Source organism: Eleginops maclovinus, chromosome 1, assembly GCF_036324505.1.
Source record: "Eleginops maclovinus isolate JMC-PN-2008 ecotype Puerto Natales chromosome 1, JC_Emac_rtc_rv5, whole genome shotgun sequence".
NCBI lineage: Eukaryota > Metazoa > Chordata > Actinopteri > Perciformes > Eleginopidae > Eleginops > Eleginops maclovinus.
In genome coordinates this window covers 24,861,993-24,880,453 of record NC_086349.1, presented here as the reverse complement: position 1 = coordinate 24,880,453, position 18,461 = coordinate 24,861,993, and the positions used below count along the sequence as shown (strand labels likewise).

The window sequence follows — 18,461 nt, the reverse complement described above, 5'->3', positions numbered from 1 at the left end:
CCAAGTAGAGATCATCCAAAGCTGGAAAAAGGTGCCCCAAAAACAAACAGAGCCAAGCAGGCAGCGAGTTGAGCCCTACAAAAAGTAAACTCCACAGAACATTGACATGAACATCACAAATCGGAAAAACATGCAGCATGCATAATGATAATCTGCTGATGCATGCTGGGAGGTAACACGGCGCATGCTTTAAGTCCCGCCCCCAACAAACTTACTTCAATGGTACTGTCCAATGACCCGACACTGTTCCTACGACCTCGCTTCCCTGTTACCCAATCAGAACGAGGCAGGGTGAAAAAATACTCCTTTTTCTATCATTTACTTTTCCTACAGATTTGCATTTTTAAATCATCTTTGACATTAAATTGATTGTTTACTATTTTATTTGTCTTGTTTATTCTTAGAGTCTCATTTTTGGTCTGTTGATTTTTCTCTTAAAGCAGTACCAGTGTCGGATTGTAAGTAAAGCTTTAAAAATGATATATAAATAAATATGTATTATTATTATTATTATTATTATTATTATTATTATTATTATTATTACTATTTGGTCCAGTTCAACACTTTCACAAGTCATGATTCATATTTTTTCCAAGCGTTCTAATGTTTTTCTCAAAATGTTCTATTTTTCAGGATTCTACATTTTTTTAAGTATTCAAATTTTACATTTTATTATTTGCTCCAGTTCAACACCTTATTTATAGCTTATTTCCGAAAGAAAATTGATATTTTCCAAACAAGAAAAATACAATTTAGAGCATCGGAAATATTTTATATAATATTTTAACTGATAGGGGTATTCTGCTGCATCAAGAATACATAGTTATATGATTTACTATCATTTTACACAAGTAGTATTTTTAATTTAGGCTATTTACTTGAGAAAAAAAATCCCAAATTGGCAAAAAAATATTCTGAAACAAAATTTGGGACAAATTATTGTCATATTAATTAAAAAGCATTTTGTCTACCAACATATATGGGGTATCAGTGTTATCATGTGTACTATATCAGCCTCTATAATAAAACACCAATTAAAAACCAGTTATTTAAGTGCAGTTTCCACAGTAGACTCATCAGTTTGTATTTAACTGTCCATCAGGTGGAGACAGAGCACCACGGCTCCGCATCAGACTTCCATCTTACTGTATTATAATTCCATTTTAGATTTCATCACATTTTCATCAGTTGCATAAGACCACAGATGTAGGTTTGCTCTGAGTCAGTGAGTCAAAAAAGCTGCAGCAGTAAACAGAACCAGCCAAATATCCCATTATCAGATCCCAGTCACGTCTCACAAAAAACACATGTAAGCTGTTGTTAAACGGGGGAGAGTTGAGACTCACATGTTTCTTCCTTTACATCTAAAGACTCACTTTCATTCTATGGGTTTTTCTCAACTGATGCTATTCGCTATCATTGTCATGTATCAACTTCTGGATCTGAATCAATTTATTATTTGAAACATTGATACAGGTTATTCATGTAATTCAACACTTCTATATAAATAAAAAGCAATAAGAGGTAGATCCCTTAAGACAGGGGTGTCCAAACTACGGCCCGGGGGCCAAATGCGGCCCCTTGTTCATTTTGAATCGACCCTCAGCTGATTTAAAAAGTATAATGGAATACGGCCCACACATGAAACCTGTGCTTTCCTCTTTTTGTACTTGTTAAATACATATGTAAACATATATTACACAGTAGTATTCATGAGTAATAAGACAACCTTTCAAATAAAATCTGTCAATTCAATTTGAAAACCTTTAAAAAAGCCCAATAACTTATTTGTGAAATGTACCCTTCATATTTCCCCTCATTATAAGCAATCTGAGGCTTGTGTTTTAAGGAATGAGCTGCCAACACTTGTGACAAAATAAATGAAACCCTATGTAAACCTTTGATTTCTGATACCTGCATTTGATTGATTTTAATAACTTATCAATTAACTTATGAACAATATACCTCACCTCTACTGAGTGGCCCTCGGGGGAAAAAGTTTGGACACCCCTGCCTTAAGATATTCATGATTCTAAAATCCCCCGGTAACCAGACAGACTTTTTTCCGATGATTTTTATTATTTATTGTGAAAATGTTGTTATTTCCTTCAAATATTCGTCTCCTTGGCGGGTCTGCTTTTGTGATTTATTTAGGCTGCTATCTGCCTGGGTCAGGTCTCCCTTGATAGAATAAATACTTAATACAAATTAAAAGGTGCTATATAAAAATGTAAATTATTACTATAAAAAAATATGAATATTTATTTAAGAATTAAAACAAATATTTTAAAAGTTATTATTATTATTATCATGATGATTGTTTTTATTGTTATTTATGTATTTCTTATTATGAATCTATTTATTATATTATTATTTATTTCTAATTATTAATATATTCATTATATTATTACTTATTTCTAATTATTAATATATTTATTATATTATTATTTATTTCTAATTATTAATATATTCATTATATTATTATTTATTTCTAATTATTAATATATTTATTATATTATTATTTATTTCTAATTATTAATATATTTATTATATTATTATTTATTTCTAATTATTAATATATTCATTATATTATTACTTATTTCTAATTATTAATATATTTATTATATTATTATTTATTTCTAATTATTAATATACTTATTATATTATTACTGTGTCCCGTCCTCACCTGTTTCTGAGAGGTCTCTCAGTGAGGAGCTGAGGGCGGTGCGTTTGAGTCCGTCCACCGAGGCGTACGTGTCGTCGAGGCTCACTCTACCCAGAGTGCCGTTCACCACCTCGCCCTTCATGCCGCCAATAGGCCCTCCCCCTGGCGTCCCCCCGCCTCCCGGTCCTCCCCCCGCCATCACACCGGGGCGCATCACTCCTTTCTGCTTCTCCAGCTCGGCTGCAGGGAGAAGAGAGAGGAGAACAAATGATCATTAAGATGAAAGTGAAATGAAAGCTTCAAATAATAAAGGAGTGCTCTAACTCCTGCTCAAGCTGCAGCTGATATGGCGTGTTTTTCCCCAAAGTGCTACTGCTTGTACTTCTACAAGTTTGTTTATATACATATTTGTATTCAGTTCTTCTCAGCTGTCCCAAAACCCAATTTCCCCCCTTGATAAAAAAAGTTTTGATTCTGAGAGTTTATCAAATATAACCAATCCAACAGTTTTCACAGTGGCAGCTGAACGATTATACAATCAATTATGAATTTCAATATTTAATTAATTAAATAAAAATGTATCAAATAATAAACCGGCTCCTGAAAATATTTGAGTCATTTCTTATTTTTTTTAGGTGACTTTTCCATTTCATATTTCATTCAAACTCACTTTTAAATAATACTTTAGATTTTCTTATTCTTTTTTATATTTGAATAATTTTATTGCACCATTATGTTTTTTTCTAGTATTTTATTGCACTGTTTTTTACGTCTTAACTGAAGTATTTTGTATTCTTTGAGGATCCTGGGACTTAACATTGTGTGCATTTAACAACAAAGCATCTGAATAATGCAGGCCTTTAACTTCTATCGGAGTATTTTATATTGTGGTATCGGTACTTTTACTCAAAAATAATTCTGATTACTTCCTCTGTATACCACTACCACTGTGTTTACGCCACTGTTGTGACCACTGGAATCATCACTACTGATGTTCTGTGTCAGCAGCACTTACACTCCACGCGATATTTCTCCATGTCCTGCACCTCAGCGATGCTCTCTCGGAGGTCAGAGGTGAATCGAGCTCGGTCCTGCTGACTCGGCGCCGTGAAGACGATCAGAACCTTCCTCTCTCCTCCAGGGTTTGCCGACGTCAGTCTGATACCGTGAGGGTAGTCTGGGTGCGACACACACACACACACACACACACCACATGTTATACACACAATGTTGCTTCCTGGTTGATGCTGGAAAAAAAGGTGATGTAATTTTTCCGGGAAAGAAGTTACTGATACAGAATCTATCGAGTAAATCATTCAGAATGGTTTCCATTTGTTATCAAATTCAGTGTTTTTCTCAGGATAACCGAGTACAAGCAGCTGAATGACAGAACATGCACACACACACACACACACACACACACACACACACACACACACACACACACACACATATTCTTACCTTCCTCCCACATGACATGCACACATATACATTACCATGCACCCACTCAGTGCTCACCCTCCCACACACACACACACACACACACACACACACACACACACACACACACACACACACACACACACACACACACACACACACACACACACACACACACACACACACACACACACACACACACACACACACACACACACACACACACACACACACACACACACACACACACAGTAAGATTGTGCTGATGAATCATATGGGACAATCTGTCCCGGTCACAGTCATCACCACCGCTTGCCAAGTCCCATTAAGCTCCAACTGGAGAACCAGAACTGTCATCAACAACAACAACAACAGCAGCTACACAACCACACAGCAGCAGCACACTCTCTGAACCGGCACTGTGGATCCCACAAATAACTGAACAATGTCGACCTTGTAATATGACCCAATGTATCATGATGCAATACCAGAGCTGTGTGATTTCATCGACTGAAATCATCATAATTATTCATGTTTCATACCTTCACACACTTTCCCTCTCGTTGGTATTTTTCAGGCTGAATCTCAACATGTTTCCGTGTCTAAGTGACTGATGGAGACAACCATTTTCGACCAAAGTTAGGAAGTAGATGCTGTTTTTTCTTTTTACTGCTTTCTCATTGCCGGTAGACAAGTATGTATCTTTTTTGCTGTGTCATGTTTAACATCACTCTGGTGTCTGGGCTGAAGCCAAAAGAGCACCGTTTCTACTGCACAGTCATTGGTCCTGTGAACGTTTGCTGATTGTTGCCACTGACTAAATCCTCTCTCCCCGCTGAATGGGGGCTTTATTCAGCCTCGTTGCATCCAACCAGAGAAATCTCGTTCTGGAAGACTTTCTTTGTGTTGAACCTGGCTGTGCAGATGGGAAGTGACAGAAATTAAGGATGAGAGAGAAGTTTAAACCATGGGTCCTTTCTCACCTGTGCAGAAATGTCCCCTTTTTTACAGGCAAATTCAGAAGAAGAACTTATAAAAAACATGATTTTCATCTGGATGTTAATTTATATTTCACCTTTTCATAAAAGTGTAAATGCAGGAATAAGCTTACTATGTACAATACATGTAAAATGTAAAATACAGTTATATGAGATAAAGACAGCATGTCATTAGTCTACATGCTGTGGATTATATACAGTGGATTACATTAAAATGAAATACTCTGTAGTGATATACTATATAAAACTCTTTTCTTTTTGGCACTTTAACCCTGAAATGGGCATTCAATAGTTTGGAAGATTAATTGATTGCTATTTTCTACAACATCCATATAACACCCACATAACACCCACATTACACCTGTATTACACCCACATTACACCCTTATTACACCCACATTACACCCTAACACACCCATATTACACCTGTATTGCACCCCTATCACACCCACTTTACTCCGTTATTACACCCACATTACACCCGTATTACACCCACATTACACCTGTATTACACCCCTATTACACCCCTATTACACCTGTATTGCACCCCTATCACACCCACTTTACTCCGTTATTACACCCACATTACACCTGTATTACACCCACATTACACCCCTATTACACCTGTATTGCACCCCTATCACACCCACTTTACTCCGTTATTACACCCACTTTACACCGTTATTACACCCACATTACACCTGTATTACAGCCCTATTACACCCACATTACACCTGTATTACACCCACATTACACCCACATTACACCCCTATTACACCCACATTACACCTGTATTACAGCCCTATTACACCTGTATTACAGCCCTATTACACCCACATTACACCTGTATTACACCCACATTACACCCCTATTACACCCACATTACACCCCTATTACACCCACATTACACCTGTATTACACCCACATTACACCCCTATTACACCCACATTACACCCCTATTACACCCATATTACACCCATATTACACCCCTATTACACCTGTATTGCACCCACATTACACCTGTATTACACCCACATTACACCCATATTACACCTGTATTACACCCCTATTACACCCACATTACACACCCATATTACACCCATGTTACACCCTAACTTAATGTTGTTATTACTCCTGTTTCAGCCATGGACACAGCCTGTTATATAAATGTATTTACAGGATACAGAAACAGTTTAAGGGTTAATGACTTGTCTTTAAATGTCTTTAACTTTTATAATATCTACAGATTTTTCCTGATTACCTTGCGTTGAAACGGGCTAAATAAATAAACTCAACTTGCCTTTCGTGTCAGGCAGCATTTTGTCCGTCATGTGGATATATAACATTGAGTCTTTTTGAAAATGGTGGCGATGTGTTTTGGGAGCTAAACTCTTCTGTTAACAGGTGCTGAGGCCGATTAGAGATGCCACCAACTCCAATCTGCCTGCACGAAACCCAGAGCCAATTCCTCTCTGCTCGAGAAGAGGCTTGGAAACCACACACACCCACACACACACGACTCTGCATACAATTCTGTTAGCATCGTTATTGGAAAATGTTTCGGTTGAGTGAGTCATATTTTGGGGAATGCAGCTAAACATCCTTGTTTTAAAACTGAGACTCATTTATTTAGGAAATCCTGTGATAGGCTTCCAGAGTTTCCATGGAGAAACAGGATCCTCTTCTGACTGGCGATGGCAAGCGTTTAAAGAAAGATTGGCAGACAGAATTATTTTTGTAGGTGGAGAGGGAAGTTGTGTTTGGCAAAGTGATGATTAACAGATTGTTGAGAGCATTTCCAACTAGGACAGAGTCAACAATTTTTGTCCCAGGTGCATTTTGGGTGCATATTTCTAAGAGGAAAATGGTGGCTTGGCCAAGATAAAGCATAGTACTTTGTTATTTTTGTGTATGTTTGCATGGTAAAGCGTCTTTGAGTACTTAGAAAGGTATTAAAGGGGCCCTATTCTGCTCATTTCCAGGTTCATTTTTGTATTTTCTGCCTCTTCTGGGACATGTCTCCATGCTTTAATGTCAGAAAGCTCTTTATTGTTCTCATACTGCCTGTGCTGCAGCACCTCTTTCCACCCTCTGTCTGAAACCAGAGCCCAGTCTGCTCTGATTGGTTAGCTTGCCGTCTCTGTTGTGATTAGAGATGTCCCGCCCCTTAGCCTATCACGTACCATGTGTTGGAGCACTAGCCAATAGAATCGAAATTGTTACGTAGTGATGAGAAGTGATGAGAAACTCCCTCTGGAAGGGGGGCCTTTGCAAACCATTTACACACACACACACACACACACACACACACACACACACACACACACACACACACACACACACACACACACACACACACACACACACACACACACACACACACACACACACACACACACACACACACACACACACACACACACACCTATATAACACACTTTAGGAAAGGGGAAACACCCAAAAAGCTTAATAGGGCCTCTTTAAATCGATGAATTGATTGTGTGACTTTGCAATAGTTAGGATTCATCACAGAGAAACAACAACACGATCAGAGCCTCATATAAACCACTCCATAATATCTGATACCCTTTAAAGGCTTCCTCAAGGATCCGTTTACTACGGATTTGGGGCGAGATCGAAGCACATCATATGTAACTCTAGCATATATGCGAGTGTGTGTGTGTGTGTGTGTGTGTCTTTTCAGTGGGCATGCTGACTGTGTGGCAAAAATAGAGAGATGAGCAAGTGCAAAAGAGAAATAGAGATGTGCAATAGAGAGGCTGGGACAGATGGAGGGCGCAGATGGACGAGAGATGAAGATAATTATATATAAAGAGAGTTCAGAACTTACAGGTGTTCTGGAAGGTGTGGACCTGCATGTCCACCAGAGGGAACGATTGTCTGAAATTGTACGTCACCGAAGTCTTCTTCTTCTGGAAGATCTTCGTCACCTGAGGAGGAGGAGGAGGAACGACACGGAGGATTAGAGATAAAACAGGCAGCGTAATTACATGGAGGAGAAGAGGAAGCAGCTAAAGGAGGAGGCAGAGTTTGATTATGCTAATCTGTATTTGTTGCTTTTGTTCATTTCAAGGTGAGAGGCTTTTAAAATCCCTCAGGGCGACAAGTGAATCATTTCACTATAAACCGTAGACATGATCTCCTACTGCTTGGTCTTTAGTCACATTGTAAATATGATAAAATGATTAAAGCAAGAGTTAAATTACAGTTAGTAACTGAGCTCCAAGACAACAAGGTCTTCTCGTGACATAGACTCTATGTGGAGACTTTAAATTATTTATGTAGACGAGGGAGCTCCTGTCAGTACCGCTCTGGATCTTAACTCATATTTGAGGTTCATTTGTCTGCGTTGACCTTCATATGAGCTTAGTGTTACATTTAACGGACAATTCCACTTTTGTTTGGCACATGGGTGTCTTTAATTTAAACAATAATAGAAAATGGGTGTTGTGAAGTAGCATGGGATTATGGGGGTGTATCTCCTGGTTAGGACATCGTCATTACTCGTTGTTCAGGAGGTTTTTTAATAAGCAGCAGAATAACCTGCAGGTGTCTGCTTCTCTGCAAAACTAACAGCAGGACTGAGCGACAAAAGTAGTGTTTTTCCAACGCAGTTTGGAGGACAAATGATGTCCATGAGGGGCTGTAAGCCAATTTGCAACAGATTTTGCTCAATTTGTCTCTCCGATAATGCAAGATCCAGACTTTTATAGGTTTAAAAAAACAAGCCGAGTTACCCACAGAGTTTGCATCCTCTCCGAAATAAACGGACCCAGTGACGGAAACCAGTTAATTCATTAAACAAGTTATAGCTACAAGATAAAACCAGTGTTTCTCCAATGCAGATAGGTCCATGAAAGAGTTCTCACTAATGTTTGCTCTGCTTGTCCCTCTAATAACATTCGATCCAGACTTCAGAACTTCCTAAAAGGGAGCCGAATTATCCACAGAGGTTTCCAAGCCCTCGAAAATAAGTGAGAAAAACTAAAAACACAGATTTGTCCAATTCAGTTTTTCAATGTTGTAAATACAGGTTAGAGGGGCTCAACCTGTTGATTATTCCTTGTAGAAAATACATTAAGTAAGGAAAAATATATTGGTAATGCCGTGGTTCAGGCTGTAGAGTGAGTGTCCTCCATTGGAAACTTGGTTGTTCAATCTCCCAGACCCTGCAGTCAACATGTCAAAGTGTCCGTGTGCAAGACACCCAAATTGCTCCTAATGGCGTGGCGGTAAAAGTACTTTAAGCGCCATAGAAATGCAGTCAATTGGCTCCCTCGTGTCAGGAACATTGCATAAGCTTTTGTTTTGCAACATTTCCATGAGTTTATCACAGCATTAATGAGGGATTAAACAAGAACAACACACCAGCATTACAACATGTCCTTTACACTGTTTTGCAAGACAGTCATTCATCTTGCACACTGAAACATGAGGTTCACTGGTAACTCTTGTTGACACATCCTACTTGGGTTCCCATTTATTTGAATTTTTCTGCAATAAGAAGTCAGACTCTGAGAGTGTGTGACAGTTCTGGAGCGCGGCATCAAACCGAGCCGGGGATAAACCGGCGCTCTGTGACGCACAATCATTTATCTCTCGTCGGGAGAAGATCCTCGGGCTCTGTGAGAATTAGTTCCCTAAACTTATTCCGAAATACTGCAGTAATATAAACCCCCCCCCCCCACACACACACACACACACACACACAGAAAAACAGTGTGAGTCTGAGTGAAAAGAAAATGATACCGCTGTAGATCTCTCTTTGGTATTATGATGATCCATCACATGTACACACACACACACACACACACACACACACACACACACACACACACACACACACACACACACACACACACACACACACACACACACACACACACACACACACACACACACACACACACACACACACACACACACACACACACACACAGAGGAGTGTATAGTTACCATCAGCAGGTCGTTGAACAGGAAGACTTCTCTCTGATGGACGCCGCTCCTCTGACCTCGGTTCGGGTCGGGGACCTCGAACAGCTGACAGCAACACACCAACCTGCGGTGAGCCAGCGACAACACCTGCAACGCAACACACACACACACACACACACACACACACACACACGAAGCATCAGCACCTTCATAACTGGTATTCATTTTTCATTTTTCTTAATAATCTCTAACAAAAAAAGACATCAATTGTAGGATTTTTTATTTAAAATGTGGATTTGCTTTTTTCTAATCTCACACTAATTTGACCTCACAACTTTTAACAAATACGACAGAATTTGAGGACCCTGAACTAGCTGACAGAGAAGTCTAAAGACGACATTACTTTTAAGCCAAAGTGTCAGGCTCTTACCGGCTTCTTTCCGACCACCATCCTCTCCACCGCCTGGACCTGGGACACGTGGTCGTCGTTCGTCCTCAGCTCCCATTTCTGGATCCGTCCGTAGATCGCCACCAGCAGATCTCTGGGGATGTCCTGCCCGTTATCGACGCCTGAAGGGAAAAACACCGGCTCAGATTGAGGACACTATGACATGCAGGAGAAACTAAAAACCACATCCTAGTCAGCGTTATAATTTGAGCCAGACTGCACAGAGATGCTTCCTGACCTCGCAGGTTCTTGATGAAGTCCTCCAGCTTCATCTTCCTCTCCGGCTTCACGTTGGGGCTGTACATGTCGGTGTTGAGGAGGATGATGGCGAAGGCCAGGATAAAGATGGTGTCTGGGTTCTGGAACTGCCGGATCAGCACCGGGTTGCAAACACAGTACCGCTGACTGCAGAGGGAAGAGGAGACATATTAACTCATGTCTTTCTCCGTGTCCTCAGAGGGATTTAAACCTGGGAGCAGTTTTGTACCTGAAGGCCTCCACCAGCCGCTCCACCCGCTGAGCTTCACCCTGAACTTTAATCTGAGCCTGAAACTTCCTCAGAGCATCGTCCAGATCCATCCCCGAGAAATCCATCTCATCCAGGACACAGCTACAGGTAAACACAGAGGAGAGTCATCATCATGCAGGATGCTTCTTCAGAGTCAGGATCCTTTACCGTCCCACAGAGGAAACATGTCATCCTTACTGTGAAGAGACGGTGCAGAGGGACCATGATGTTGCATTTTTGCTTTACTCACTCCAGGACGTCCTTGTTGAACTGCTGCCGGCTGCCCAGGAACTCTCCGATCATCTGCCGGCTCAGACCCTTCCTCTCCAGGATGAACCTGGCGATGCCGACCGGAGTGTCCGACACGAAGCCCCTCTCGATCAGGTACTGGATCCCCTTCTCTGGCTTCCTGCAGACCAGGTACAACACAGGTATTATTAGTTACCTGAAAATCTGACTTGAAATGTGTCTTCGCTTGGTCAGTTCTTTTGGCTTGCCAGTGAAAGGTTTTGAACTGGCTAATAAACTTTGACAATTGTTTAGATTTTGGTCATATTGGTCATTTTTGGTTTCAATTTAAAGGAGTGCTAAAGAGGGCTCTACTCATTGTGTTAAGAGTGATGGATTAAGAAAAGAAAAGGATGTGAAATCTATAAAAACTTGCTTTTTAATTCTGCTTACTGACTACGTAGAATCAGAATTTTCCCTTGGGGGTATTTGATTTGGTCAAATAAAATGCAATAAGGGAAATACAATGAACATGTGTACTGTATATAAACATAGAGACATTTCAGTAAAAGTGTGCCCCACCTACGACAATAAATAACAACAACAGGGTAGAGTTTGGTAAATTACAATACACACAGTAGGGAAAAGAGGTTGCTGCTGAAAACCTGATTTTTGCTGTAAATGTACAGCGCAAAAAAGCAACAATCATAAGTGATATCAGTTTTACAATCAGGTTTAATAATTCATGTAGAGTATTGCACGGTTAAATCATTGCCTGGGTTTTATAGGATGACGTTCACATCGCACAGATTATCAGGGTGATGAAAATGAGACGTAGGGAGGGGACGTACTTGTTGAACAGGTTGAGTCCGATGCGGTATTGCCGCCGCTGCACCACGTCGTTGTTGAAGGCGGGGGAGTCCCAGCTGTGGCGGCTCTCCCTCTGATAGGTCTGCTTCCCCGGAGCGCCTCCTCCCATTGGCTCCCGCAGGCTGTCGCGCGACGAGGAGCCGGAGCTGCAGTTGTTGACGGTGGTGTCGTCGTTGGAGTTGGTGGTGGTGGAGTTCACGCTCTCGTTGTCTCCGTCGGAGCACAGCAGGTGGTGGTGGTGCAGGTGGGGGTGGTGGTGCTGCTGGGCCTCCATGCTCTGCAGCGCAGAGGAGGAGGAGAGCGGCGAAGGCGTGAGCGGGGGAGGAAGAGGGGAGAGTGGGGGTACCGGGGAGGGCAGCGGGGAAGAAGGGGGTTCTGGGTAACCGTGGTGGTGCTGGTGGTGCAGGTGGTGGTAGTGGTGCTGGGCGAAGTGGTGCGCCTGCTGGATGTACGGGCCGTGCACGTGATGCATGTGCATGACGTGCGGCTGGCTGTACTGCGGGTGGTGGTGCAGGATGGTGGGCAGGTGGGGGATAGGTGACGGGTGGGGGTGAGGGTGGGAGTGTAGAGGGTGAGGGAGCGGGTGAGGCGGCAGGGCCCGGGCTGAAGGCATCGGTAAGGGGACGTTGGCGGGGCTGCGGGTCTGACCCTGCGCCGTCGGGACGGAGCGGCCGTTGGGTTTGTGTTTGATGGTTCCCTGAGGGGAGTCGGCCTCGCTGCTGCCTCCCCCTCCTCCTCCTCGCTGCTCGTCCTCCCCACTCTCTCCTTCCCCTTCTTCTCCCATCCTCTCTCGCTCCCCGGCTCCTCGGTCGACTCCCGACGGCTCCTGATCGTACACCAGGCGCCCGATGGAGCCTCGCTCTGACCTGAGGAGTCAAACAATCGATCAAAATGTGTTTATACTTTTCATTATTTCACTTGATGAACACATAAACAACAGAACAACAATACCAACAGACTTAATAAACATAGAGCTCAATAAAACAATTGATTTAAAGGCCAAATTAATAAGTTGGTTCTCAGGTTGATCCTCAAAAGTAAGTCTTCTGGGAGGCTGTTCAACAGTTCAGACTAAACAATAAAATATAATTACAATCTTAATCTAACACAAACATTAAAGTCAAAGCTGAAGAATCCAGCTCTGGTGGAAACAAAAACATGTTGTCTAGAGTAGACTAGCTATATAAATACTGATAGTATTGCTTAAATTTAAAGGGTCCTATTCTGCTCATTTTTAGGTTAGCTGGCCAGCTCTGTTGTGATTGGTCAACCAATTAGAGCTGTCCCGCCCCTTAACCTATCACATACAATGTGTTAAAGCGCTAGCCAATAGAAGCTCAAGTGTTTTATAGTGATGTCACTATGTTCCTTGAAGTCCAATAGAGGCGTGTCCGGCAGGGGAGGGGGGGGGGGGTGAGTGTGTAGGATGTTAGCCTTTGCAGACCATTGACATGCACAAACACATAAAGGGAAAAGCCCAAAAGCTAAATAGGGCCTCTTTAAAACATGATCTTATCTCATAATAAATATCATGGCATGATGGTAAAGGAAATGCCTGGCAGGAGTTGGGCAAACAAAGCTCTCTGATTGGCTGAGCTCACCTGTCACTCATGTCCACTGAGCTGTCACTGGGTGGTTCTATCGTCAGAACAGGAAGATGTCCTCCTCCTCCTCCACCTCCTCCTCCTCCACCTCCTCCCCCTGCCCTCCCTCTGTACTCCCCCCGACACTCAGTGCAGGGGGTGCTGCTCCTCCGGCTGCTGCTGCCTCCCTCCGTCTCCCTGCTGTCCTCCCTCACACCTGCACCTCCCCCCCCCCAGTACTCTGTGTCGGTGCTGGAGGCAGGGGCGTGACAGCGGCGAGGAGGGGAGGCAGCCGTCGTCCATGTAGAGGGTGACGTCGCTGAAGGAGGTGGCGGTGCTGTCCTCATGCATGGAGGCGCCTCCCCTCCCTACACCTACTCCCCCCACCCGGCCCACCACGCGTCGAGACGAAGCGCTGGAGTTACGCCAGGCGCACTCTCTGTAATCCTCTTCCTCGTCTTCCTCCTCGTCCTCCTCCCCTTCCTCCTCTTCCTCTTCTTCTTCTTCGTCCAACACCTCCTCGTCCTCTTCTTCGTCCTCCTCCCCCTCTCCTCCCGCCTCCTGGGAGTCTTCACGTCCGGACTGGCAGGTGAGGGAGTCGTCCATGGAGTCGGCCAAAGACTTCACCTGCAGAACGACACAGTTACATAATCATTCGTATAGAGAGGTGCGGGAATGAGTCCTAAACCCAGGATGAGTCAGCATTTTAGAACGTTTGGTTCCCTCGTCTCAAAGTCAGTTGTTTTCCAAACTTTTCTGTTGAACACCTGAAATAAAGGTTCTGTGGTTAACACAAGCTTACCAGATGTTCATGTTTTGTTCTACGACATGAAACAATCTCAGAAGCTAGTGTGTGTGTTTAGCTTGAAGTCATGTGACTGTGATGTAGTCGTTAGCTTTTTACTTCTGGAGATTGTAGTTATGCTTTAACTTTTATAAAAGTGGTGTTAATATGTGGAGATCATCCTGCTGAACAGAACATGTACGTATCATAAACGTGTCTCTGGTTCAGATCCTAATTTCTGCAAAATCCAATAGAAAAATTCAATGGCTTTTTGTGGAGGGAACCCCTGCAATGCTAACTACGTCATCACTGCACCACTGCATCAGCTGAATACCAACTATTGTTTGAGTATTTAGAAGATTCGATAAGATGTACTTTATTGATCCCAAATTGGGTAATGTTTCCGTTGTTTCAGTAAATCTCCTGCAATACCCACACTGGGAAGGTGAGTCACAGGTGTGTTTACCTGTTTGGAGAAGGAGTCGTCGATGTCTCCCGCGTCGTCTGATCCCCGCTGACACGCTGACCCCTGACCCTGCGGCTGACGCTCATCAAACGAGTACTGACAACAGACAAACATCCACATTTGTACCTTATATTGTGTGTAGTGTACTGCATAGACAGTGTGTATACGCAGAAGAGAAAGAGGAACTGTAATGTAGTACTTAGTGGATTTCGATCACAGTTTAGAGACAGTACTGCATCGTATCATACAGCAAATCCTGTGTTTTTACATGCAAAGTTAACTAGGAGAGATAAATGAATGCAGGGAAGTAAAATGTACAATATTGGCCTCTGAGATGTAGTAGAAGTAGAAGTACAAGGTAGCATAACATGAAAATACAAAAGTACAACTACCTCAAAACTGTACTTGAGCACATTGGTTGAGTAAATGTACTTCACTACATTCCACTACTGTGTGTGTGTGTGTGTGTGTGTGTGTGTGTGTGTGTGTGTGTGTGTGTGTGTGTGTGTGTGTGTGTGTGTGTGTGTGTGTTACCTGCATCCTCATGTTGGACAGGATGATGCGGCGGGTCATCCTGCTCTCTGAGGCGGAGCTGCGGAGTCTCTCGAAGTTTTTGTTCATGCGGTACTGCCGGAACGCCGTCTGGATCGTCCTCGCCGCCCGCCGCGAAACGAACTGACCCCCGTACTTCCTCTCCAGCATCTCCACCTACCAATTGAATCCAATTGAGTTCATTTCATCCAAAAACAGTTTAAAAAGGAGGAGCCTCTGGGTTAGTTTCTCATTGCATATGTGCACTGTAGCTGTGCACGTTGTGTGTCTGCAGCAAACACCAGAAACAACGTAGAGGCAGAAAACTGGGATGCACTGGTGTGGGAATAAATGTGATAAAATGGAGTTGAAGCGCTTCAGTGCTAAATAGGACACGCATATCCTGACACGGCACTGGGAATCAACCCACGAGGATGTGTGTGTGTGTGAGAAACAATAAGTGTGGGTGTTTTGACGTGCATTGTACTCTTTACGCTTTGCTTTATCCATCTCAGAATGTAACAGAAACAATTACAGGAGCCTGTCATTGGATCAGTCCACTTTTTAAAGACGAATCCGTGCACTTCCTGTACCTTCTTGTCCTGGAGGTCTGTAGAGAGCTCATAGCTGTCAGATAGAGCCTTGCAGCGTTTGCTCTCCTCCTCCTCTTGCTTGCGGAGCGCCAGGCTGGCCGGCTGGTGTCGGCTGCGCTGAGCCCAGGCAAGGCTCGCCGGGCTGGGGGGAGAGACGGGAGAGCTTCCCTGGAGGTGGAGGAGGAGGGGAGAGAGGGAGGCAGGTTGTTTATAATAATTCCAGATTTACCTAGTTAAATAAGCATCAAGTAAAAGCAGTAAGAACCCAAGGTAACGGGAGAGTTCACCCCCCAAAGAACATCTAAAATACTGATGTTATCCGTATTAAAGAATATATATATATTTCCTACAATCTGAAACGACAATGTGTGTTTGAGTTTTTGTTTGTAAGATTTTCAAGAGTTGTCTTTTAAAGCTTTGAGTAAGAAAAAAGCAAATCTAGTTCCACTATAGTCAAAAGACATGGGAGGCATTTGTAAGACCGATAGCTCCAACACACGGCAGTTGGATTAGGGGGTTAACTGTTCGATTAGGCTCACATAAACCTCAGCCTACTACATGTTGTTAATTACTTTCAACATCTGTAATGAGCTGCTGACCTCCATAACAACCTATACACAAAAGTGAGGCCCACTGCCTATAGCTAACAGTTACCCTAACATGTAGCTCCATAAACCAGCCGATGGATGTTGAATTTAAGCATGTTACTGGTGCTTTATAAGCTTTTCACTAAGGGATAACACCGTGAGTTTGCTTAGTTTTTAGGGTCTGTAGGTTGTGTATGTTGCTTTATAATAAATCCACCATGTCTTATCAAGAGGTTCAACATCAAAACATCTTAAAATTCATGGAAATGATTAATTTTTTAGAATGCTGGGCCTTGATAATAACACAAAACAATACCAGTGTGTTACAAAAGGTCAAATTCCCTGAAGCAGAAACAGGATTGAAGTTTTACTCGGTCGCACATCAATCAAATGTATTGACTGTTTATTTTCTGTGTGTTTTTAGGGTCAGTACCTGTGTGTGGCAGGCTCCCAGGGGCCCGCCGGTGGAGCCGTAGGGGTCACAGGGGCTGGTGAGAGGGCTGTTACTGTATCGATGGAAGGGAGGCGGGTGGCCGAAGGACGTGTCAGAAAAAGTGAGCGCCTCCGGACACTGAGAGTCGCCCTCCACACTGAGAGAGAGAGAGAGAGAGAGAGTTAATCATCTGCTGATGTTGTTCATTTGTATTCAATGTATACACGTCCACAAACACAGTATAGAGTATTTACTGTATTGCATTTAATATAAAACATCCTATCATCCAACAGAAAACCAGACAGATCTCAGAAAAACAACAAAAATAAAGTTGACCGCACAAGAATAAACAAAATCAGAAACACCAAGGTAACAAGTACACAAGACTCAAACAAACCCGATTAAAAGGAATTCAAATCAAGTTAAATCAGGAAAGGTTCTCTGATAAAAGTATGTTGAGATAAGAGGTGGGGTTTCACACTTGTAATTTTGGTATGGATCAAACTGAATATTCAGAAAGCCCGAACCAAACAAGGTAATTATGAAGGACATTGAGAACTTGATCCAACCAGAACAAACCAGAATAAAACCAACTAGAGAAACTGAGCCAGAAAAAGCTCCAAAGCAGACACAGTTGGATCATATATGACAAGCTGGATACAACCAAAGTAAAAAAAGACCAAGCAAGTCCAGAACAAACCGGTTTAAACTGGACAACTAGATAAAACTGGACTAAAGTACAGTAAACTGGATAAATCCGGACAACTAGACCGCTGATCAGGAGGCGCCATGATGTCAAAGAGAGACACTTTATTATCAGAGACTCCGCCTTCAAACAGATACAGAAACAACAAGATATGATCAATCAATTAAGAGATAAAACAAGGAGACAAGAAGAGGGGCATCATGGAAGTGTGTGTGTCAGTGTGTGTGTGTGTGTGTGTGTGTGTGTGTGTGTGTGTGTGTGTGTGTGTGTGTGTGTGTGTGTGTGTGTGTGTTGATCAAAGGTGCTCTTCAGTGTTAATCTAAGACACCCGTGAAGCTGGCACAGAAGCTAACGTGGGCACGGCCAAGCTCTCTCTCTCACTCACAATCACACTCACACACACACACACACACACACACACACACACACACACACACACACACACACACACACACACACACACACACACACACACACACACACACACACACACACACACACACACACACAGTCACATGACAGTGACTCATGGCTAACAGCAGTGTGTCTGTGTGTGTGTGTGTGTGTGGGTGAGTACAGTGTGTTGTGATTGTGAGAGACCCAGCATGAGTGTGTGGGAGACACTGGATGTGTGTGTGTGTGTGTGTGTGTGTGTGTGTGTGTGT

At 42.7% G+C, this 18,461-nt stretch overlaps 1 protein-coding gene across 1 annotated transcript in view; it reads right to left on the bottom strand.

The window, feature by feature from the left end:
• Positions 1 to 18,461, bottom strand: part of LOC134867345 (IQ motif and SEC7 domain-containing protein 2-like) — a 112,316-nt gene that overhangs the window by 6,632 nt on the left and 87,223 nt on the right. The window contains 16 exon segments of the mRNA XM_063887857.1: positions 216 to 265; positions 2,687 to 2,905; positions 3,681 to 3,842; positions 7,955 to 8,054; positions 10,081 to 10,206; positions 10,490 to 10,629; positions 10,746 to 10,912; positions 10,995 to 11,117; positions 11,266 to 11,424; positions 12,095 to 12,979; positions 13,715 to 13,959; positions 13,961 to 14,323; positions 14,947 to 15,042; positions 15,481 to 15,654; positions 16,071 to 16,238; positions 17,091 to 17,247. Coding sequence (XP_063743927.1) covers positions 216 to 265; positions 2,687 to 2,905; positions 3,681 to 3,842; positions 7,955 to 8,054; positions 10,081 to 10,206; positions 10,490 to 10,629; positions 10,746 to 10,912; positions 10,995 to 11,117; positions 11,266 to 11,424; positions 12,095 to 12,979; positions 13,715 to 13,959; positions 13,961 to 14,323; positions 14,947 to 15,042; positions 15,481 to 15,654; positions 16,071 to 16,238; positions 17,091 to 17,247 — 3,334 coding nt within the window.